This window comes from Chenopodium quinoa, unplaced genomic scaffold (assembly GCF_001683475.1).
Source record: "Chenopodium quinoa cultivar QQ74 unplaced genomic scaffold, ASM168347v1, whole genome shotgun sequence".
Classification (NCBI taxonomy): Eukaryota; Viridiplantae; Streptophyta; class Magnoliopsida; order Caryophyllales; family Amaranthaceae; genus Chenopodium; species Chenopodium quinoa.
The window spans coordinates 1,597,604-1,623,690 of NW_018745063.1; the positions used below are offsets into that span (position 1 = coordinate 1,597,604).

General features: G+C 33.7%; 2 protein-coding genes and 1 pseudogene across 2 annotated transcripts; 1 reads left to right on the forward strand and 2 right to left on the reverse strand.

The window, feature by feature from the left end:
* Positions 1-11,525: 11,525 nt before the first annotated feature.
* LOC110709246 lies at positions 11,526-12,267 on the reverse strand. The gene has a single exon (XM_021887461.1). It carries the CDS (start codon positions 12,042-12,044, stop codon positions 11,589-11,591), a length of 456 nt encoding a protein of 151 aa, XP_021743153.1. The 5' UTR covers positions 12,045-12,267; the 3' UTR covers positions 11,526-11,588.
* A 3,790-nt stretch (positions 12,268-16,057) lies between these two features.
* Positions 16,058-18,730, forward strand: LOC110709301 (annotated as a pseudogene).
* A 1,661-nt stretch (positions 18,731-20,391) lies between these two features.
* Positions 20,392-20,826, reverse strand: LOC110709303. The gene has a single exon (XM_021887514.1). It carries the CDS (start codon positions 20,824-20,826, stop codon positions 20,392-20,394), a length of 435 nt encoding a protein of 144 aa, XP_021743206.1.
* Between the last annotated feature and the right edge of the window lie 5,261 nt (positions 20,827-26,087).

Consider the following 26,087-nt stretch of genomic DNA (forward strand, 5'->3'; position numbering starts at 1 on the left):
TACGGTAAATTTCTAGACATCCTTAAGAAACTTCACATTAATATACCGTTCTTGGATGCAATTTCTGAAATGCCTTCTTATGCAAAGTTTTTGAAAGACATGCTATCTAACAAGAAGAAGCTTGCAGAGAATGCTACTGTTTCTCTAACTGCAGAATGTAGTGCCATTCTGCAAAACACTCTTCCTAAGAAACTAGGTGATCCAGGCAGCTATTCAATCCCAGTGAAGCTCGGAGATATAGAGATCAATAGAGCGCTATGCGATCTTGGTGCAAGTGTAAGCCTTATGCCGCTCTCCATCTGCGAAAAGCTTCAAATGGGTGAGCTAAAGCCTACAAGGATATCTCTGCAACTTGCAGACAGGTCAGTTAAATTTCCCCTCGGTATACTTGAAGATGTTCCATTGCGAGTTGGTAAATTCTTTATTCCATGTGATTTTGTTGTTATGGAAATGGAAGAAGATGCCCATGTCCCTATTATTCTTGGTAGACCATTCTTAGCTACTGCAGGTGCAATTATTGACATGAAGAATGGGAAAATAACATTTGAAGTAGGGGATGAGAAAATGGAGTATTCATTACTGAATGCTATGGGAAATCCGTCTATGGGTGAGACTATTTGTCAAGTGGATGTCCTCGATGATCTACAACAAGAACAACTTCCCCTGATCAAAAAGGAAGATGCTCTTGAAACGGTGTTGATAGGGAGTATCCATGATGAAGATTGGGAAGTAAGGGAGTACACGAGGCTACTAGAAGACGCAAAAGCTAATCCAATCATCGCTCCAGTCAAGGAAGTCCTTAGTACATCGAGTGTTGGGGAGAGTTCGACGCCTCCCGAGGTAGAGTTGAAACCCCTTCCATCTAATCTTAAATATGCATATCTTGGTCCTAAAAATACATACCCTGTTATTGTTAATGCTGAGCTTAATAACATTGAATTAGAGAAACTTCTCGCTGTTTTAAGAAAATATAGAAATGTTATTGGGTATACCATTGATGATATCAAGGGTATTAATCCCTCTTTTTGTATGCATAAGATCATTCTTGAGGACGATCATGCCTCCTCTAGAGAACCTCAAAGAAGGCTAAATCCAACTATGATGGAGGTAGTCAAGAAAGAGGTTCTCAAATTGCTTGCTGCAGGAATAATCTACCCTATCTCAGATAGTAAGTGGGTTAGTCCTGTACAAGTAGTACCAAAGAAAGGAGGTATGACAGTTGTCAAGAATGACAAAGGCGAGCCTGTTGCCACAAGAACGGTCCGGGTAGTAAACGGTTCGGTGCAGACGGGTTGCGGTTTGATAACGGTTCGGTGTAAACGGTTTTTATCCCGGTTTAAATTCGGTTCGGGTTGTAAACGGTCCGGGTTGTAAACAGTCCGGGTAGTAAACGGTTCGGTGCAGACAGGTTGCGGTTTGTTAACGGTTCGGTGTAAACGGTTTTTATCCCGGTTCAAACAGTTTCGGTTTAGAAACGATTCGGTTCTTTTTTGGTTCAGTTTCATTTTAGTTCGGTTTATAACTGGTTCGGTTCGTTAACGGGTTCGGTTCTTCTACGATTTAACATTACTTGGATAGGTTTTATTTCAGCTTTACTAAATTACAGTTCGAGTCTGGTTTTGATTCAAAAAACCGGTTTTTTATCGAGTCGTTTGGATTTGGGCAATCAAACAGTTTTGGTTTGAAATTTTATACTACTTTCTAACTTTTTGCTAGTTAACAAGTTTTATATCAAGTCGAGACTTCATCACTTCATATTGAGGCATCATATTATATGCAAATTCTCATTAATTTTATAAATACATATCATGTTATGTATTTAGTTTAGCCATACTGATCTTACTAGTTTATTAGGAAGTAGATTATAAAAGTTTAGTGCATTGATGTATTATTGTTTTACTATCAGATTATTATCTGCTTCTTATTTGATCATTTAGTTAATTAATAATGTCATAATCATGATTTGATGAGTAATTGTGACATCGAAATTTTCAATTTGGTATTCGATACTTAATTAGTCAACAAGACTGATAGTTAAGACTTGTTTATCATTATATATTTGCATAAAGTTATATATTACAAAGTAGTTTGATTTGTATAATCAAAGAACACATTAATGAAGAAGAAGGTAATATTGACTCTTTCAACCGATTATACATATTAACATATAAATAACATATAACCATCTCATATTCTCATAGTTAAATATTATTAGTATAAAGGGATGAGAATCATAAGATTATTATATTTTTCTATATCCTTTATTGGTTTACCCCTAAGGCTTATGTCACTAATTACTAATTAGTAATTAGTAATTACTTAATTAGACTAACAAGTTAATAAGAAAGAGTAGCGTTTAACTTGAGTCTAATAGATCAAATACTGAAATGGTATTAGTATATTACCTAGTAGGATAGTCTAGTACACTGCTAATCTGTTATGCAACTATGCTAAATTGACAATTGCTGATATAGTCATATTAGTCAATCACTCATGTAGTCATAACTCATATCTAAATAAGTAATTTGTATTTATGTACTAATCTACTAGTCAATTATACAATTTATAAGTTTACACGATTACAAGTGTATTTGCTTATAGGTACAACTAAACTGATATAAAATAACCATATAACTAATCCGTAGTACTTCTTACTCTCTAAGATATATGACGTCATTATATTATTAAACAGTGTTCGATTTTTTATTAATCGCAACGCTAGACATTTACACGCTAACCGATTCACATTTTATAATTTAAAGAACTTAATATTTTAATGTGTGTGTTAAAAAAAAATTATAAAAGCTGATATTATGAAGGCATATTTCGTTTTATCGGGATTCGAGAAATGTAATTAGTTTTTTTTTGAAGCCATGTAATTAATTAATTGTATAAAATTTCGTTTAATGTTATTAAAATAAAATTAAAAATTTTGATTTTTACAAAGTGGAAAATTGATTTCATTTTTTTGGTTGACAATTTCATCAAAATATGAAAGGTGGGAAATTTCCCTCCAAAACTAAAAGGAAAAACAAATTTTAAATTTAGAATTTAGATATTTTGGTTGTTAAATAATTAAATAATATATTGCAAAAGAGGAAAAAAAAAAAAAAAAAAAAAACAGTGGTGAAACGTGAATTGAATTAGCCTGGTTAGGTCATCTCCTCTTCATTCATCATCTTCAATTCGCCGTTTTGCTCCACATCAAACACTGATTCTTCGGTTCTTCTTCTTCATCCTCAAGCGCTGAATCCTTACTCACTCTGAAGTTCTCCAGTTCTCCATCTTCAATTCTTCCTCTCCTTCAAGCCGTCACAGCTCAAGGTAATTTTCAGTTAATTTTTTTTTTATTTCGGTTTTTTTTTCGATCTCGAGTTCTCCATTGTCGTTTTTTTTTGTTCGATCTCCAGTTCTCCATCTTCAATTCTTCTTCTCCTTCAAGCCGTCACAGCTCCAGGTAATTTTCACTTAATTTTTTTTTGTTTTTATTTCGGTTTTTTGTTCGATCTCAATTTCTCCAAATGTAATTAGTTTTTTTTCGATTTCCAGTTCTCCATCTTCAATTCTTCTTCTCCTTCAAGCCGTCACAGCTCAAGGTAATTTTTCAGTTAATTTTTTTTTTATTTCGGTTTATTTTCGATCTCGAGTTCTCTATTGTCGTTTTTTTTTGTTCGATCTCCAGTTCTCCATCTTCAATTCTTCTTCTCCTTCAAGCCGTCACAGCTCCAGGTAATTTTCACTTAATTGTTTTGTTTTTGTTTTTTGTTGTTCATATAATTCCTGAACTATAGACCAGGATGGCATATACTAATCACCCTCTATTATGAATATCTAAGGGACAGTGGGAGACAAATCTTGTGGTTATAAAAGCATTAGAATTTTTGTATGGTAGGGAACCCAATAAATCATTACACTATTTCAGTTTAAAATATCATTCTAATGTTATGATCAGGTATAAACACTAAAGAATTTTTGTGTGCTAATTATAGTTTAATGCAAGTTGGTTTGTTTCCAATAGAAAGAGAATCTTGTCATTTTAATCCATTGTTTTGACTTATTGAAGTAAATTAGATAAAGCAACTACTACTAATTTTAGTAATTTATAAATCTGGTAGTGTATCACTACTAAATAGTATGATTGGTTATGGCTAGGGATGTTTTGGCCATTCCTATTACATCGGTAGCCTCTGAGTCTTCTTTTAGCATGGGTGGTCGTATTTTAAACAAGTATAGGAGTGCGCTTTTGCCTAAGAATGTTGAGGCGTTGGTTACAACACAAAATTGGTTACGTGGTTATGATTGTGATATTGAAGAAGACGTCCTTGACATTGGTAAAGAAGTGATAGATGAAAGTTTTGCATCTAGTTAAGATATGGAATTGTGGTTCAGGCTTTTGCTAAAATGTTTTAATCTCATAGAACAAATATTAATAGTTTTAATCACATTACATTATTGATATTTTGTTCCTTATTTGTCTTGAATTATTGGTTATTATTTTTGTTGTAGTTATATAATTCTACTGTAATGAGAGTCATCAAACTAAAAAAAAGTAGTAACGATTTGCTTGACAAATATTAAGAGCATTCTCACTGGCAACACAGGAACTGATAAAAGAAAGTAGAAGTTAATAGCCCGTTTCACTTTTATCTTGACCCTGACTTGACCTTTACCCGCAACGTACTCGCCCCGCTAATGACCCGCATTGACCTGCCCAATAACCACTCCTAGTAGTAAGTGGTTTGTAAATGGTTTGATTTATAAGCGATTCGGTTCATAAACATTTTGGTTTATAAGCGGTTCGGTTTATAAACGGTTCGGTTAATAATCAGTTCGGTTTATAAACGGTTCGGTTTATAAACAGTTCGGTTTATAATCAGTTCGGTTTATAAACGGTTCGGTTTATAAACGGTTCGGTTTATAACGGTTTTTATGGCAGTTCAAACGGTTTCGGGTTAGAAACGGTTCGGTTCATTTTCGGTTCGGTTTCCTTTCAGTTCGGTTTAGATTTTGGTTCGGTTCTTAAACGGTTTAACGTTACTCGAATCGGTTCGGTTTCGGGTTCACTAAAATGCGGTTTGGGTCGGTTTTCGGTTTAAAAAAAGCGGTTTCTAAACGGTTCGGTTCTCATTCGGATCGGTTTGAATCGGTTCGGTTTCCCCGGTTCGGTTCGGTTTTTGACAGTACTAGTGTCATGTCATGAACTACAACGTTTGATGAGTTGGTGAGCTGTAGCTTGAACCCCACTAACCAGCCAATAAATTGGCAATTTAAGAAATGTCAAAGATTTAGTTTATATTTAAATTATTTCAACTTTCATGATTGTAACATTTGCTACTTAAAATTAGGTATTGTCTCTATCCTTTTCATATTACATTATACTCTGCTACGAATATGATTATTAGAAGTTTTATACATCCTTCGTAAAAATATTTACTACATTTGTTTCATATTATGTGCAATGAGTAGACAATTTTCACTCAAATTTTATATCAAATTGTTGCAAATAATATGAAACGATGGAGGTAATTCAACAATTTATACAGAGTACATTAATTAATATAGGGTTATATTTGTCTCAATCAATTATATGGTAGTTTTTACTTGTTTGATTGCATATATTTATATTTAAATTCGTGCATTATAAGTGTGTCAATCAATGTTGAAAATAAACCTTTCAAGTGTCGCCACATGTAAGTGTCTCACATTGGTTGAAAAAGATGAAGTTAAACACTTTATAAGGCTAAGGAGCTACTCCTCCTATTACCATATGGTTTTGGGATGAACCTCCGTCCTTTGATCTTGTGAAGTTAACTCTTTCTCTTGGTTTGGGGGTGCGGCTCAGACCCGCGTTTAACAATCAAATTGTTGCAAGTATGGTTTTATAAAACAAATTGAGTAGTTAATTAGCATATCCCCTCCCTTTCTTTAATTTTACTACATACCTCCATTGAATTAGAATTGACCTATATGGGAGAATTGAATTCATCTCTTTTTAAAGACTTGATTAAAGTTTGCAATCTGTTTTTATTTTTTCCTCTCCTTTTTACAGTGGGCATATGAGAAAATGAATTACATTATTATGTAAGATAAGCATACAAAAAATGCAAGGAATTGGTGAATTTGTTTGCTCTTTTGCACATAATGAGCAAATATTTTAAACTCATCTTCTTCATCTCCTTCTTCCATCATGCATGGACAAATTATATCTTCAACAGCACCCCAATACAAATAATAATAACAATGACACCTCTAATCTATAAATAATTTAAAGATTCATATATATTTATATACTCACTCCATTCCTAAATTACATTCCTATTTCTAAATTTAGACGAGAACTAAGGAACTTGGAGTAACTTTAAAACCCATGATTAGAAAGTACAATGGAAATTACAAGATATTTATTGTTGTATTTGAATAAAACAAAATAGAATGATATTAAATGCCTGCACAAGTCATCAATCCTTTGAAAAGAAATAGAATCAATCATATTTGGTTATGAAAAATATAATGACCAATCAAATTCATATTGTGCTGCACATGAATTACAATTGTACACATGGACCAATTAAATTATGGTTTATGTGCAACCATTAATTGCCAAATGGAAAAGTAATTAAATTTATGCCAAATTACACTGATTTAGGGATAATTTGGGGACAATTGGAGAATAAATCTGGAGAATAAGGATAATTTGGTAAAAATTCACTTACTAAAAAAGAAAAGTAGAATCTAATTTTAAAACCCCTAAATAGGAAAGTGGGAATGTAATTTAGGGATGGAGGAAGTATTTCACATTTTCAACTAAAAATCCTAATAATTTACTTCCCAAATCATGATTCACACATCCCAAAATAATACATTTAAATACAAATTATAATAAATAATTGTGGAAAATAAATTTATAAAAAGCTGGATTAACAGTGATTGCAACTAGTTAGATACAGAGAGCTGATATACATACAATCATTGTATGTTGTCCCTAAATACAACACTATTAGAAATTTGACACATTAACAGAAAATGAGAGAAAATTAAGAGTCAAATATAAATTGAATTTAATGAAACTTGTGTCTTTTATTTTAGCCAATAGAAACATGAAAAATTAGAGTTGTATGTAGGGACCACATATACAACAATTGTATGTATGTGTAGTCTTTACCTTGCTATACAACTTTACAACAGAAAGTATCTTTCAAAAAAAAAAAAAAAAAAAAAAAAAACTATATTTATTACACCTTTGACTTTTCCACTCAAAATAATAATCTTAGCTATTCAAAATCTACAAATAATTCCACATTGACTCCCATCTACTAAAATGGGCCTTTTAACCTATAGTTGTTTGGTAGGTTAATTTTTATATATTTTTTTTCATCTCTCATCCCTCACCTTAGCACACTCTACCATGGCTATCCACCTTAATCACCACCACCACATCACCACCTAACCCCCACCCCACCTAGACCCGAAAATCCTTACCCGACCCGTGACCTGAATTTGACCCAAAAGCGTAAACTTGACATTGACCCGAACCATACCCTACTCGACCCGACCCGAAATGCAGTTGACCCGAACTTGACCTGATACCCAAATTGACCCGAAACCCAAAGTGACCCCACCTAAAATTAACCAGATACCCAAAGTGACTCGACCTGAAAATGACCAGATACCCAAAGTGACCCGACTCGATCTTGACCTGACTCGTTTGACCCGAATATATCCGAAACCCGAAGCGACCCAAACTATACCCGAACTAACCTAGTCAAAAATTAACAAATACTTAAAATGACCTAAATGATTTAGGGCAATCACCTAACCCGAATAAACATTTATCGAAAATAACATAAACATTATAGTCTTGTGTGTATGATAATGTTGGAATGTGCGTGTAATTTAGTTATAGTAATTCATAAAGAGTTCGTTCCACTTGATTAGGAACACTTGTTATAGTGATCATACATACAAAACAATATAGTCTTGTGTATATAGTACGGTGGAATAGTCTAATGAATATATTATTAATATTCAATTGTTATACTTTATACTTATTGATAATTATAATATATTATTAGTCAAATATCTACATTGATATAGAAGAAGATTGACCCGACCTGAATTGACCCGACTCGAACTTGACCCGACAATTAGACTTGAAGAATGACCAGACCCGAACTCAACCCAACCCAAAGTGTTGGCCCAAAACCTGACCCGACCCGTATTACAACTGACCTGAAACCCAAATTGACCCGACCCGACCTGAATACTAATTGACCCAACCCAACCCAATCCGAACTGACCTGACTCATACCCGACCCGAACGACTCGTTTGCCAGGTCCACCCCACCTCCTTCTTTCTCTCTCCTAACCTCGACCACCCCACCACATGTACAGTTAACCACGACCCACCACCTTCTGCGTTCTGACCATCTTCTCTTTTCCCTTTCATTAACATTCTTCTTCCATTTTCCACCCAAAATTCAGCACAAATTAAGCAAAACCTACCATTTTTAGATCGCAAATCATGGATAAATGGTCTGTTCATGCCAGATATAGTAACCCAACTCCCGTTTTTGCTCGAAATTCATTTCTTGATAAACCCACTACTCTAGCCAACCTGAAACCTGCCCCCTATTTCTTCTTCAATTCAAATTGGCTGCTCATACTCGGGCTTTGATCCCCTGCTTAAAACACCATTAAAATCCATAATCAGTCTTCAGCATTATATCACCATTGTTCATTATCATCGAAAATCCGCATTATTTAATCACCACAGTTTGATCTTAATTAATCTGTAGACATATGAGATATCGGAAAATATATGTGTAATATATTTTCCGTGGATATCATTTTAAGAGAATAATATATTTAGGTTTATTTTATGTTAAGATATTATTTAGAGAATATATATTTAGGATTTATGATTATGGTAGTATATTTTTTAGGAATATTGTTTCCTATTTTATGTTCGTAGGTTTTGTATAAATACTCTACCTATTGATGAATAATAAACAAGTCATTATATTTTATTCACTATTTCCTCTCTTATTTGTCATGGTATCAAGAGTAGGTTAAATCTTGGGATCGCTCACAAAAATCCCCCCCCAATGGTGGGTTAGAAAGTTAAACCTACCGATGGGATTTAAAATTTTGCTCCGTTATATGTGTATGTGAATTTTGTTTTGGGAGATTTTTTTTTTGGGAGTATGCGAGTGGACTTCCTCCACTATAACACATCTTTGGAGATGAAGAAATTAAATAGGGTAATGCTTGACGCAATATTTTAATAAAAAAAAAAAATCGGCTCTCTTGTGTCGTGAGACAAGATATATTTGGTTCTCCTTGTGTCGTGAGACAAGGTTTGTGAGTTGATTCGAGCATGATTTTGCTCCTTTGGATATGAGTGTGGTTTACTCTGAAAAACCAATAAGAGATTGAGTGTGGTTTACTCTTAAAGACCATTAAGAGATTTGAGTGTGGTTTACTCTAAAAGACCAATAAAAGATTTGAGTGTGGTTTACTGTGGGAAAATCAATATTTGATTGGAGCTCGGTTTTGTTCTGGAAAAACCAAAATTATTATATTCGCAGGTTCAAAAAGAATGGCGTTCCTATTTGATTGATGACAGATGAGTTCAAAAAGATGAATGTTCTCATCATTGAAGAAAAAAAAAATTGAAGGCGACATCACAAGAGTGCATCTCGGCTTCAACAAAAAAACACTACTAGAAAATAGCTTAATTCCGACGGACTGCTTCCGACGGACCCAGTATTCCGTCGGAAAAAGGGAAATTACGACGGATTTTTTTTTCGTCGGAAATTTCCGACGAATTCATCGATTCCGTCGAAAATCCGTCGGAAATTTCCGACGGAATAAAAGTCCGTCGTAATTTTTGTATGTTCCGACGGAATTTTCCGTCGGAAATTACCTTTTCCAACGGATTTATAGTCCGTCGGAACATAATTTATTTATTTTTTTAAAAAAACCATTTCCGCTACAAAACCCTAAACAAACTTCAAGAAGCGCCTCTTTTCTCTTCTCCATTCCTCTACTTCTCTTTCCTCTCGTTCTCCTCTCTGCTTCTCCCTCTTATCTTCTTCTCCCTCTTATCTTCTTCTCTCTCCTCTCGTTCTCCTTTCCTCTGTTTCTCTCTGTTCTCTCTCCTCTCGTTCTCCCTCCTCTCGTTCTCCTTTCGACCACCACACCACGGCATCAACAACAACACAACCACCGTCATCAAACACCACGGCATCAACAACAACACAACCACCGTCATCAAACACCACCGTCATCAACGACCAACACACAAACGGCATCAACCAACTACTTGAAAGGTTTTTTAGGCCAAATTAGGCCATAAAAAGTTTAGATCTACACTTTTCATGGCCGAATTTGGCCTTGTTAAACCGTTTTCGTGTTAAAATTCGAAGCATATTTCAATTTCAGGTATGTTTTATGTTTTAATTTTTCGATTTTTGTTTCCGTTTATTTTTTTTAAAATATGGATTTCGGTGGTGGTGGTGGGTGTGGCTGATGTGCGTGCGTTTAGCATTTGCAGTGGTTTTTGGTGGCTGTGAGATCTGGGCTTAGGTGGGGTCGGGTTCGGTCGGGTCCGGGTTAAGGTTTGGGTGTTTAGGTGGGTGGATCTGGGTATGGGTGAGGGTGGGGTACGGGTGTTTTGGTTAGAGTTCGGTCAGGGTGAGGGTAAAGTGGTGGTGGTGTTGTGGATAGGTTAGGGTGGTTGTGGTGGTGGTGCTGTGGATCTGGGTACGGGTGGGGGTGGTGTTGTGGATAGGTTAGGGTTAGGAAGTGGGTGTGGTTGGGGTTGACAGGGGTGTTTTGGGTGGTTGGAGGTTGTCGGTGGGTAGTTGATCTGGTGGTTATCGGTGGTAGATGTGGTGGTTGTGGGTGGTTGGGGTGGTTATGGATGACGGTGGTGGTCTGCTAGGGCTAGGTTGTAGGTGGGTAGTGGGGTGGTGGATCTGGTGTAGGTGGTTGGTGGGTAAGGTTCTGGTGTGGTTGGCTGGTTGTGTGAGGTGGTGTGGGGTGACGGCTTGCGGTGGTACAGCGTGGCGGTGGCCTTTTTTTTTTTTGTTTTTTTTAAAGCATTTTCCGACGGAAATTCTGTCGAGAATTTACGACAGAATTCAATTCCGTCGAAATTTTCCGAGGGACTTTGCCGGGCTTGAAAATACTCTCGGCGGATTGAAATCCGTCGGAAATTCCGTCGGAAAACCACCATTATGTGCATGTATAGTATCACTTTATATTCAGTGGTACCATTTGATCATCTAATAATACCAGAATATGCATTCGTTTGTACATATATATAATTACATGAATACCCCTTACTATGCTAAATGCCTAACTTTCCTCAATTTCTAGTTCTTCAAATATAACTTACACTCTTACTCAAGGGTGACATGGGTTGGCTCAAATTAATTTAACCCGAATTCAAACAACTCGATTGCAAATTAAAAAGATTAAAAGAAAGAAAAAGAAAACAACATTAAAAAGATTAACCCAAATTAAGCAGTTAATTAAACCCCATTACATGCAAATTAAACAACAAACTAGATAATTACAAAATTTCAAACACTAGTATTATTAATGATCCGAGGATCAACCTCAACTCTAGCAACACCTTCTTTATCCTCAACAACCTTAGCCACCTCAACTTCACCTTTCACCCTCTCTTTCACTTCCTCATCATCCACCACCTCTTCCTCCTCATCAACATAATTAGGATCACCTTCATCGATAGCGGGTTCGGCCTTGAGCTCGTTATCGGCCTCAAGGTCGGGCCCTTCCCACGTATACTTCCCACCGTGTCCCTTCTTAGGAGGGGGTTTCTTCACGGACGCCCTTGTGTCAGCTGAGTGTCGTTCGAGACGGTGTAAACCCGTATCGACGAGTTTCTTCTCAATATGCTTAAGGGTATCTTTGTCTTGTGCGTGCAATTCTATCTTCTCGGATACGACCTTGCCTTCTTCGTCGCGGTGTTTGGTTCGGAGTGTCACTGGATCGTCCCCTGCTATTGGCTTCATGATGAATTGATGATTGGTTTGAATGATTGAGATTATATTATGATGGAATTAGATGATATGATTAGTGATTATGTTTTTCAGTTTGTTTTGATTTGGGGAAATGTAGTTGTGGTTTTAATAGAGGGTTAAAGAATGGAGTTTAGAAAATGCTGGAAGGTTTGGAAAATGGAATAGAGGAGAATAGATGAGAACAAAGGCGAAGGGATGCGGTGTTGCTAGAACATTCTAAGCCTAACACGTGGGACCACATTTCTGTACAGGGATCCATTTTTGACAAAAACTATTTTAAGCCCATGTAACTTAGGTACTACGTGGGTTATAAATAGGGATGTGAATTCGAAACCACCTCTAGTCCGATCCGATTTGAAGAAAAAAATCTGAACCGAATCTAAGAAATAATAATCCGAATTTGACTTTGTTTAACAAATTCAACTCTGACTCGGAGGAGGGTCGGAGTTAGAATCTACTTAAAATCCGATTTATTCGATCAATTTTCTAAGTACTTAAATATTTTTTTTTTATCAATTCATGAACTTATAGGTCTTTCAAGTTGATTATAAATGGGTTGTTATTGGGTTGCTATTGATAATTGGGTAAAATTTTCTAAGTACTTAAATATTTTTTTTTTTTTTATCAATTCATGAACTTATAGGTCTTTCAAGTTGATTATAAATGGGTTGTTATTGGGTTGCTATTGATAATTGGGTAAAAATTAAGTTTAAAGTAAGATTCGGAGTCGGAGGTTGGAAATTTAAGTCGAATCAGAATTAGATTCTCGGAGTCAAAAGTCGAAGGTGGAGGCAGATTAAAAATCTGACATCTTGTAGGATCGGAGTCAGATTTTGCATAATCAGATCCGATTGGACCCATTGTCATCCCTAATTACTCCCTCCGTGTTTTTTTAAGTGTTACAGTTTGACCGACACATAGTTTTAGCCAATTTAATTGACTTAAATAAAATAAGAGGTAAGTAGGTGTAGTTGGAGTATTAAAAAATTGTAAAAGAAAGATAGTGGGGTTAATAGTTTATTGAAAAATAATGAATGTGAGAGGAGAGATATAATATAAAAAGTAGTAGTGGGTTTGAATGGAGACCATGAGAGGAGAGAGATATGATATTTTAATGTAGTTTTTTGTCAAAAGAGGAACTGTAACACTTATTGAAACACGGCCGGATTTGATAAGTGTAACACTTAACAAAAAACACGCAGGGAGTATAAACTTATACTTTCTCTGTCCCAAAAGTTTGCCCGATTCAAAATATAGGGTCGTTTATGCCAAATCGGATTGAATTAGTTGCTCCTTTTATTGTCAAATGATTTTAGGATCAAACTCTTAACTCTTTTTGGACTTGCAAAATGAATTATTTCTCTTGGTAATGAGTGCAGTTCAAGTCCATATTTAACATGGTATTAGAGTTATTAGACACATGATTTGAGTTTTGAGATTATTAATAGATGTAATGTACTCTGCGCCAAATTAAATGGGTATATGTGAGTGGGAGGGTGAAAGTTCACTTTGTCCCTAAGAAACATCACATGTAAAAAAAAAAAAAAAGAAAAAAAAAAAGAAAAAAAAAAGATCAAGGGGTTACTTACTCCTTCTATTGCTATATGATTTTGGTAGAAACTATAAGACTTGTAAAGTGAATTCTCTCTTCGTGATTGAGTTAATAAGTAGTTAAATCAAAATTTTAACTTTGGATAAACCAAACCCTTTAAATGGTTTGCGTAATCATATTTGTCTCGTGAGGATTCTTATGCGCACAATGCAGGCGGCCAATGGCGGAGGGAGAGGGGAACAATTGTTTCCCCCTGTCTCTTAAAAGTAAAAAAAAAGCTAAAATGAGCAAACTAGCTTATTATTGTCCACAAGAATGATTGTCATATTTACTTAATTGTTTAAATAATGAATTTTTTTTATTGTTTTTTCTTTTGAGGGAAATTTTTTTTATTGTTTTTTCTTCAAGGGAAATTTTTTTTTATCGTTATATTTGCTTAATTGTCGGAATTTTAATTTTTTTATTGTTATATATTGCCTTAATTGTTGGAATTTTAATTTTTTTTTAATTGTTATGATTGCTTAATGTTGATTGTTTATATCCCAATGTTAGGATGTTAAATTGTTTCCTAATTACATACTCCGTATGTGTTAGGTAGGTAAAGACTATACATAAAATTGTTGTATGTGGTCTCTACGTATAACTCTAATTTGTCGTGTTTTTATTGGTTAGAATAATGGACCCAAGTTCCATTATATATATTCAACTTATATTTGACTTCTAATTTTCCCCTTTTGATAATGTGTCAAATTTCTAATGGTGTTGTATGAAGGGACAAAAAACAATGATTGTATGTGTATTGGCTCTCGTGACGGGTATAATACGACAACTGTTGAAAAAGCGTACTCCGGAATAACATATGTTAAAAGTAAGTTGCGTAACCGATGAATGATTATTTGGTCGCTCTTATTGATCGAGAAGAATGTATTCCTACAAGTTTGCATTGAAAAAAAAAACATGGTGAAAATGAGAAGACTCAAATGATGCAATTGTAAGTTAATTTTAAACTTTATGTATTTTTTCATTTTTTTGAGTTATATGACTAAATATTTTGGATTTTTGAGACATAAAACTTTAGCTATTAAATTATCTATGTATGTATTTTAATTTCTTCTTTAAAATATTTTTATCAAATTATGCGATGTTTAGTTGTCGTCCCTCCAAATAAAAATTTCTAAATCCGCCACTGTAGACGACATGGCTAGCCCTTTGAGGAGAATTCTTACTAGTGGCCTTTATGTTGATCAATTTAGGGAATGCAACAGACATTTTTAAGACTTTTGAATAAAATAGAGGCAAATAAGTAAAAGAACATTCTTAGAGACATAAGAGCTTTCTTAAATTTATTACTTTGGATAAGGTAGGGAATAGGGGTTTCGACACACACGATCTGGGAAGTGTTTTTGCAATTAATCTTAACTAGCTTTTTGGCCCGTTTAATACGGGTTGTTAATTGGGTTAATTATTTTCATATGTAGGAAGATTGTTTTATTTCTAAACTTAAAAGAAAAAAAGAAAGAGGGTAGAACCGTGAAAGAAGATGAATGAATTTAGTTAGATATATACACGTGAAGATTGTGGGATACAAAATGACATTATTTTAAATTATATTTAAAGTCTAGCTAGGAGATGGAAAGGCAATTTTTATTATAATTTATATGTTTATGTAGTGTGTATTAATTAAAACATTATTTTATTATGGTGGAAATGAAACACTTCATTTTATTCCTTGAATTTTCAAGTTGTATAATACATAAAGACTTAAACATAAATATTAAGGGAGATGACATGTGGTATATGGGGTGAATAGTGATGCCATGTATCATATGAAAAATTTGTGGCTTGTGTTTTTATAGACTATATATAGATATAGATATAGATGTCCTACACCTATTTTGCATGTAGGCAATAAATATGTTGAATGTTGTGTAACCGTGCAATGTTCGAAACTCATCTATCTTCTTCATGCTTGGTTTAGGATATGTTTAATTAAATGTATTTTTGCAGCCTTGTTCGTTTTTGCAAAATGAATTTAATAAATTGACCGGAGAGTCCTTTAATTTTCCATGTTTCCAGTTGTTTGGAATTGACAGAGTCTCAAACTATGTTACCAATAGTCTGATTCCCATATATAGGACTAGGTACAAGATAAGGATGGGTTTTTATAAATGATTACTCCCTTCTCCATAGTAGATAAGGTCCATCGAGTCTCTCCCTATTCCAATACTAATTACTCGTAATTCATTTTCCAATACTAATTACTCGTAACGTTTATTACTCACTACTCTTCCCTATACGTTCTTCACTAGAAGCTAGAAAGATTATCAATTAATTAATCACTCTAACTCCTATATAAATGCATGACATTTTCTTTTATATTAAACTTAATACTCCTTGCTAACAAATCAACTTTTGATCAAATAGAGTAAGATTATAACAAATTAAGGCAAACATGGTATTATCTGATTTCTCTGATTATGATGATGGTCGCCTTTATCATAGTTATGATACTGATGATAGTGATGATAACAATGACGATGAAGATCAAACGCTTGAGCTTGCAATAGAGAAGCTCAAGCTTGGTCCCAAAAAGAACAAACTCATCGTGTTTAACCTCAATGGTATGCTCATTCATAGGGCTCATAGAAGCGAAAAGTCTAAAATTCCTGTAAATCGTCGGCCTGATGGAGTCTACTATCATGGCAACAAATTTGGTTTGATTATCATACTTTTTTCTACAATAAAATTCAACATTCCTATTTACCTTAATTGTTATTCCATAATTTGATGTGTTTTTTTTTTTTTTCTTCTTTATATATGGAAGTTTATAAGAGGCCTTTCCTTGATGAGTTCATGAAGTTCTGTCTTGAGAGATTTGAAGTTGGTCTATGGTCTTCCGCTCAAGAGTAAGTCATGCATGCATAAATAATACTTGTATAACATAAGGTTTTATTTTGTGTGTAATTTATTTCATACTTCTTTGTTCATTGATATGTTAGGCAAAACGTTGATTTGGTTCTGGATTGCGCTTTCAAGGGATTAAAGAATAGGTTCTTGTTTGTTTGGGTGAGTGTTAATATATTTTTAACTTTTAAGTGTAATCCGTCATTTTTTCATATTAAATTGACTTCTCACTCCGTCATTTTTTCATATCAAATTGACTTCTCACTCGTGTTCTTTCGTTTTTCCTATTTGTCAATGATTGTGACATTGTTTATGATTTCCTGTCAATTTGTACATTTCATGTTTCCTCTGTAATTTATTTAATGCACGGTTTAGGTACAAGCTTTCAGGTGAGTCATTTTTTCTAATGTATGCTACATAAAAAATAGTTAAGGTCCGTTATTGGCATTATGTGAAACTTATTGACGATTTGATCATGACATGATGATTTAACTTTATACCACATGTGAACATGGGAAAATTTGTAAATTACCACCCAAAAGGGGTCCTAATTTGAAATTACCACCCAATAAATTTTTTATTTTAAATTACCACCCATTAAAAATAAAATTCTTTCAGATTACCACCTTTTTATGTTTTCCGGTTGAAAATCCGACTGTGGGTCCCACCTTTTTAACTTCCCTCCTTTTTTTTTTCTTTTTTTTCGACCTAATGTTCTAACTGTTGCATTAAACTCCATACTCTTCATCTCTCCTCAATTCCTTTTGTTAATCTAACCAAAAATCATCAATTTTTTCCCTCTTTCTTCCTTTAATTCTCTGTCAAGTTCTCAACTACCCATATAGGATTTAATCAAAACCCTAAGTCTACTTTTTTCTGGAAATGTACTTATTCTCCTCCATTTCTGCAAGACATAATCCCAAAAACAAACAAAAAGAACTAGCTTAAAACTTCATGCATCAATAAATCATTCAATCGCAAAACACAGCACATAAGATACAATTATTCAGCATAATAAACAATTGAAGAACAAATTTGGACAACATCAACTTCAATTAGCAGAATTCTAACTAAATCGCACAATTAATTGCAAACAAATACCCTAATTGCAAAAAGCCCCAAATTTTATTGCCTCAGGAACCCTAATTACTAAATTAGGGGAAAAAAACCCTAATTTACGAAGTACTGGAATCATACCTTAGCTGCAAAATCAGAGTATGAAATTCAGTTTATATCTTCTTCTAACAGTACAAGTTGAAATTTGAGGGATTTTGAATGAAATTTGGGGCAAAATTTTTTAAATTGAAGTTTGACAATTTATAAACAACAGAAATCGGGGAGAGAGAGTCAAAGTAGCCGTTTATAGCTGTTTATAGCCGTTATGTGGGGCCCTCAAACAGATTTTCCACCGGAAAACAAAAAAATGTGGTAATCTGAAAGAATTTTGTTTTTAATGGGTGGTAATTTAAAATAAAATTTTTATTGGGTGGTAATTTCAAAACAGCTTCCTTTTTAGGTGGTAATTTACAAATTTTCCTGTGAACATGATATATTATGAATATACGATATTCACTAAAATTTGTAACAGGACCAAAAGCAGTCCACTGATACTGGATTCAAGACTCTCGAGAACAAAAGAAAACCTTTGTTCTTGAAGGAATTGAGTAAACTTCATTCATATCTTGCTAACTCTAGCAAAGGAGCGCGATTTTCAGAATCAAACACTTTGCTTATAGATAAAGACCCTGTCAAAAGCCTTTGTAATCCGGTAAATATTCTTCCTTGCTCTTGCAATTGTATACGACTTTCATTCGATAATCTATATACTTCGTATAACATGTATATTTATACAAGTTAATATTTTTTTTGCTTTTATTAATCGGGTGTTTTGTTGTAGGCGCACACTGGAATATTTCCCGACACTTATGATCCAAGCAACAACAATGATAATGCTTTAGGTGAGACATGAGCTAGTTTAAATTACATTATCAACTTGACAATTAATTTTTGCTGGTTTATTACTTTATTGATCGATTCTTTGTTTTGTTGATGAGTAGACCCAAAGGAGGAACTAGGTAAATATTTGGAAGGGTTGGCAAATGCTGAAGATGATGATGTTCCAACTTATGTGAAAGCCAACCCCTTTGGTCAGCCGGCTATAGGGCCAGATCATCCTGACTGGGACTTCTACTCCCGAGTTCGCCGTCGTCTCAAGAACTAACAGTGCTTGCTAATCTTAGAAATGGTTTGGAGGGTATTTAGGTTTTTGGAGAGGGTTAGTTTAGTTTTGATCCCTCAAATTATGTTGGTATTGTTAGTTTGGTGTTTTCCCTAGAACTATTGCATGGAATGCTTTGCTGATCGATCATTATGTTAAAGCTATTGCAATTTTCTCATTTCGGTGAATAATAAGTTGCTATTTTAATTTCCTATGCATAGTAAATTAATTTTCACATTGGAGTTATGGAGTGTATAAACTTTTTCTCTTTTTTGGTTTATTTTTTTTTTGGTTTTTTTTTGTTTTTTTTTTGTTTTCTTCTAATTTCATGCAATAAGAGTTAGACTATTGTCAAGAATAAGCAAATGTACATGTAAATTACCTTTATTCGGATCAAATTTCATTTTTTAGGAGGTCAAGTTAGAATTTTGTAGGAGCAAAATGTATATGTAAATTACCTTTTAAAATGCAATTTTTGTCAAAATCAACTTTAATATGTTTTTTTATTTTTGTAAAAGAAGACTTGATTTTTATTTTTTATTTTATTTTTTTTAGTTTTTTTTTGTTGCCAAAGTAGTAAACACACCTATTTACCGGATTGTGGATTTTACTCAAGATTTTTAAAAATTCTACATATCATTCTTTAAAAATGACACCACAACATGCTGATGTGGAAAAATCTAATTGACCTATATTTAGTATTTTTGTTTTCATTTTGATTATTTTTAATAGCCATATTGTATTAAAATTGTATTTTTTTATATTCATTTTAATACATGTATTTTTTTTAGAAATACATAATTATAAATTATAATTATTTTTATATTAATTAATTTTCGAATTTATAATTATAAATAAAATTCACAAAATTAAAATCATTGAACATTGTTCATATTATTCAACAATCGTTCATCAATGTTCATACTTCATAGTGTTCATCATTGTTTATGTTGTTCATCAATGTTCATCAATCATGTCATAGATTAGCCCCCTATTTCCAAAATCAATGTTACTTGTTGATGAATTTGCAAATTCAGGCTAAAATCGGGATAGAAATTCGTAAACAAATTGTGTTTTTTGCAGTTTTTGATTTTAGGTTTTCGTTGATAAAAAAAATTTCAACAATAATTTCATTTATAAGTATTTGCAAAGGACGAATTCCTCTTTGAATAGTTCAAAAATATAAATTTTATGACTTAAATTGTGTGATTTCATTAAAAAACGAGTATCAAGTTTGTATGTAGAAGATGAAGTGGTCGCATTTTGATCTGATAAATGTAATTACGTTTTTTCGAACTTTTTTGTGGGTTAGGTAATGACTTAAACTATATTTGGCCATTACATAGAAAAACAATGTTTTTTATATTCTGGTATTAACCTTATTATATTACTAGTTTAGATCCCATGCAATGCATAGTAATTACTAATAAAATTAAAATAAGCTTTCATATTTTTTATGTGTCATTTAATTTAATTGTATATGTAATGTTTCAAGAATATAAACCACTAATTTACAAATTAAAATAGACCGTTAAAATTTTTACTTTTCAAAGATTTAATTATTTCAATGAAATATAGAGATTGATTATTATCATATGACTTTCTTCTTAAAAAAATACAGTCGCAACTTCTTTTTTTTTTTTACAAAAACCGTACGAAGTGTATTAAAGGTGTTCTTTGTCTGACAAAGCAGACATTACAACTTCATGAGGGCCATCCTCCATCCAAACCAAGTCCTCTCTAAAGGATAGAGCAACTTTGGCCATGGAATGGGTCGCTTTATTACAACTTCTATGAGCAGAATAAAAACTACAATAATTAAAAGTGCTAGCCAAAGCCAAAATGTCATTTACAGTAACTTGAGAAGCAGAGCATTCAACTGTTTTTCCTTGCAAAAGGTCGACAATGTTTGAGCAATCAGACTCCACAATAAGTGAACGAAACCCCGCCTCGAAAGCATATTTCAGCCCAAACAAGACTGCCAAAGCTTCTACAAGTTTTGGCTCCATAGCTGCCCTCACACATCTCCCAGCAGACATTAGTAAATCCCCAACATTATCTCTAATCACTATCCCCAAACCCACAGCATCGCCACCCATAGCCCCATCAGAATTTAATTTTGTAAGCCCCGCAGAGGGGGGAGACCAAAGACAAGGAGCTGCTGTAGCGTTGGTGTTGCTCTGAGGGGAGTCACAAATGTTTGCAGCTTCAAACTCCCCAAGGAAATTGATAGCTCGTTGTAGGGATTATTTCAAGCATTATCCCTAGCTTGAACCCCACTGTGATCATACACTAAAGTACGGTGACGTTCAAAGGGGAGGAAGTTAGAGCAAAAGAGTCGCTAACAAGTTTTAATAACTTGTAAACCGTTCACTAGGTGAAGGTTACACCCCTTAACGATCTAGGAGATCGTCAACTCCAATAGGTCTGGAACCATGACTGGTGTTCGGGGACATAGGCGGATCTAGGGGGTTCATTGAACCCCAGATTTTTTTGAAAAAAATTATAAGTTTTGAATTTTTTTTTAAAAAAAAAGAAAAAAAAAGGTTAAAACAAATTTTTGTGAAGTAAATAACTAAATATGTAAGCTTGGCACATTGGTTAGGGAGTGACTCATTGAGTAGTGAGGCACCTCTTAGATCATGGGTTCGAGACCAATTGCCCTCATTTATTCTTTTTTTTTTTTTTTTTTTTTGTTTTCCTTTCGATTTCTTCCGTTGTTCTTCTTGAGTTAATTTTAGGAGTAGTATGTTGGTCCTTTTGTTAAGTTAAAGAGTCAAATGAATTTAGAAGTTAATGAGTTTATTTAGTGGGTTTAATCATGGCATTATACTTCCAGCTTTTTAGCTTATTATTTGTTGTTTGTTAGCCTACATATAAGGCTCTTGTATTTGGTGAATTAAGCATGAACAAGTATTATCGAGTTCCTTATTTTACTTGCTTTATACTTATCTACTATTATTATTATTATTTTATCCTTAGTACGTATTAGTTTCAATAGTCCTCTTATTCCTCTACCCCTCTTAATTCTTAAATCTTTATTTGTTTGTAAATTAGTAATAATTAGATTAATTACTGATTTGTTTAATTAGTTTTGATATATTGTTGAATACTCGAATTGTTGACAAATTGAATTTTAAAAACTTAGAATTTAAAATTTTTACTTGATCTTTTAATTGATAATTAGAAAAATTTTCCATTGTCAAATTTGTGTTTATTGGGTACTTGGGATTTGTGTTTTATGCGTAATATTGATTTTTTGCAATAGAAGTATAGATTTATCATTTATAGAAGTACTAATGTATTAGCACGCTTTCAAAGTATAAAACTCGAAAAATGCTTTTGTAGGGTTTTTTTTTTATTTTTATTTTTTATATTGTAACTGTTTAATCCATCCATTTGCAATAAAAAAATTTGAACTTATGTATTGAATATTTAATTAATATATAAGCATCGTTTGTTTTTTAAGATTCCGAACCCACAGTTCGGAATTCCTGGATACGCCACTGTTCGGGGATGAAGGTACAAATTCAACCTAAAAGAGATTGAATCTGCCCTAATAATAGGCCTCTACTTTATTCTGATCGTATTCATGTGCGCTTTCTGACTAACATGCACTCAATAGGTTTAACCCTAAACCTGTTTATCTATGTTGGTTGAATATTAATGCACAAATAAAACTATTATCGGCGATCACTTGAATTATAATCAAATTAACCCTAACAAGATTATTAATTATCTTATTAAGCGTGATTACAAGTACCAATTCCCTTTAAACATGCATAAAAGGCGTGATCAAGCAATAACAATAAATATCAAGCAACATAATAATCATAATAATTAAAATAATCATAATCATAATCATAAATAATAGTCATTAAATTCTCATAATCATAATCATAATCATGTTAAAGAATAATAATAGCAAGATCCTAGGCATGATACTAACAAGATTAATAACAAATCCTAGCATGTCACTAAACAATAAAGATCAAAGCTTTAACCCTAACATGATATTAACATGAATATTAGGAAGAAAATAAGAAGCATCGCAGGAATCACAATAAGCATATTTGATATTAGAAATTATAGTTATTACCCTAAACATGATACTAGAAAGATCAAAATTCCCTAACATGATACTAGGAATCATAATAATAATCTAGATATGATTTTTATATCATAATATCAATAAAATCAATTAAAGCACTTACTTGGATGCCTCGTATCTCTTTCTAATAACAAAATACAAACGTTAGTAACTTCAAGGAAAATAAAAAAATAAAACAATTAAATTAATAATTGAAATAAGGAATTAAAGAAAATTTAGACTAGATTTGGGACCAAACCCTCAGAAATCAAACCTTTCACGTCTAGGGCGAAGGCAACTTCGAATTATGCTAGGCGTGTCTAATGCTAATGTATGAGGAATTGTAAAAGGGTTGGTTTAGAAAGAGGGAGAGGGAATCAAGAAATTCTTGATGAGAGTTTGTGAGAGAGAGAATTAGAGAATTGATGGAAATTGATAATGGAAACAAAGGTTTTAGGAGGCTATTTATAGAGAAAATCAGCCGGATGGATAAAAAAACGAATAAGAGTTTCGACGAGAATAAAACGACTTAGTGTCAGACGCCAGGCATTAGCGCCAGATGCTAAGGTTAGCGTCAGACGCGAAGGCTAGCTCCAGGCGCTAATCTTGTCATCAAACGCTAGGAACCAGTTTCCACGCGTTTTCTTAATTTGATAAAATTTAGCCGTATAGAAGGGCAAAATCGTATTTTTCTTAAAAACACTTCTTTTATTCTGATTAAAACTCTAAAAAGTCAACTAAAGTCAATTTATCAATGCTAATTAAATTAGGAATGAAATGAACCTTCTAGAAGAATCTAGAAAACTATAATTAATTCTAATTGCATTAGGAATGATAAATCAATATTAGGCCCTCTAGATCATTGGGCTGCATATAAATATCAAACCGGGCCCAGTTTAGTAATTTGTCCATAACTTCCTCATTATTCATCGGAATTGGGCTCATAATATATCGTTGGAAAGCTCTTTTCAAACCCGACCCAACTACACTATTATTTGACCCTTGCCATGGACCAAACCAAACTGGATTGGCTATTTTCTTAAAATGGGTTTTCAAAAACAGAGAGAAAGAAAAGAATTAAAAACTAACTGCAACACTAGACTTTCCACACTTTCACTTCATTCGATTATGATCCGACGTGAAAGGTACTCATCACTGGGTTTGGTTTCGGGGAGACACATTTGGGTGTCTACACTCGTTCACATGCTCTAACAAGATCACCCTTCTGCTTTTCAAAAACCCACAGATTACGAAGGTTCCAGTTCTGCAATATAATCATCATTGCAATATCCCATGCTCGGTCACATGAAGTATGCTTCAAAAACGACTGACTCCAATCAACAAGCTTAGAGTTCCCATTCGGAACATCCAATCTAAGGGGTGAAAGGCGCCAAAGCAGCTTTTCATCCTTGCAATAAAGGACCATATGTGATATAGTTTCCGCACAAGTCCCACATCTAGGACAAATATTATCAATATTCATGCCCCGATTCTTCAGAGTATCTATAGTGGGAAGACCATGTCGCATTGCTCTCCACACTAAATTTTTAACTTTTGGTGGGTGTAGGCGTCGCTCGAAGTGCGCCTACGTTAAAAGCATGTGTGAATATTCTAGGCACTCTTAGGAAGTGGGAATTAACATAATACGATTAGGGACAAGCAAAGTAGGGAGCCGCCAACAAGTTTTTAAGGAACTTGTAAACCGTTCATGGATTATAAAAGGCAACCACGATAAGGGACAACGATAGGCAACAACGATTGACCCGTGAAGGTTACACCCCATTCATAATCCATAAGATTACTAACTCCATATGGTTCGGAACCACGAAAGGAGGATCGGGGATGATGGTACGAAGTGAGTCATGGAGTTACATTCGCCTGTATTGGCCTCTACTCGATTCTTATATTGAAAAGCATTCATGTGATCTCAAAGGCATACAAACAAAATATTCAATTCGCTCCAAACTATTATTAGGCTAAATTGGTTTTATATTAATGCACACATTATTCTAAAATATTGGTGATCACTTCAATTAATAACAAGATTAAAAATAATCCTAAACCGGTTGTCCAAATTATCTTATTAGGCGTGATTTTCAATTAAATATTTCCTTTAACATGCAATATGGTGATCATACAAATAATAAAATAACATCAATATTGGAAGCAATTTAACCATAATTTCAACAACATAAAATCGTTAGAAAAATAATAGAAATAAAAGGAACATAATTCTTACTTTGATTCTGTTTGTTTGCAACTACAAAATAATAATCGAGTTAGTAACTTCAAGGAAATAATAAAACAATAATTAAATTAAATTAAATTAAGTAGATTTGATTTGGGGCCAAACCCTCAAATAGTTCTACCTTTCACGCCTTGTCTTAAGGATGGAACCACGAGTAAAGTATGGACTCCTTTGAGCACTTGAAGAAGGAATTTTGAAATGAGAAGGTTAGGCTAGTGTTTAGGCTAAATCATAGAAGAGAAAAAAAATAAAACTAGAGAATTAATTGATGCCCCGTTCATCAGAAATGAGGGGGTATTTTTAGGGAAAATGTGCTGAGGGAGCACACGGAACCTTAAAATGATAAAAACCCTAATAAAGTATCCTGCGACACGGCAAACTGTACCGTGACACGGGAAGTTCCACCGTCAGACGGGAAGCATTCCCGTGACACGGTGCATTTTTGGTGTGACGCGGGAAATTTTCAGAAAACGGGAAAGAAAACGCGTTAAGGGTTTACGCGGAAAAGACACGGAAATTCCCGTGTCACGGCAGACTTCCCGTATCACGGGAAATCCCACCGTCAGACGGGACAGATTCCCGTGACACGGTGGGTACCTGCCGTGGCGCGGGAATTCCCAGCCCACTTTTCCGTCTAAATACATTTTTAACCCTAATTTCATTTGGCATTTTAAGTGTCGCTTGATAATTTCGGGCCTTTTCTGACTTATTATTAGTTGGGCTAAAAATAAGAAAATAATTAAATAAAAATAAATAAAAGGTTTAGGCCAACAATAAATAATAAAACAATAAAATAAAAAAGGTTTGGGCTAAAATTAAATAATAAGTTTGGGCTGAAATTAAAACTATGCTTTTACCAAACATCAAGACTAATCCATGGACCGTTCAAAAATACGAATTTAATCAAATACGATTTTTTAAGCACTCTCGGGATTAAATACTGAACCCGACCAATAGTGGCGGTGAAAGGTTGTTCATCATCGGGTTTGGTTTTGGGGTGACATTTTTAGGTGTCTACAAAA

Bases quoted from the DNA above. Each gene is read 5' to 3' on its own strand.
- LOC110709246 (XM_021887461.1), bottom strand. From the start codon at position 12,044: ATGAAGCCAATAGCAGGGGACGATCCAGTGACACTCCGAACCAAACAC.
- LOC110709303 (XM_021887514.1), bottom strand. From the start codon at position 20,826: ATGGGTGGCGATGCTGTGGGTTTGGGGATAGTGATTAGAGATAATGTT.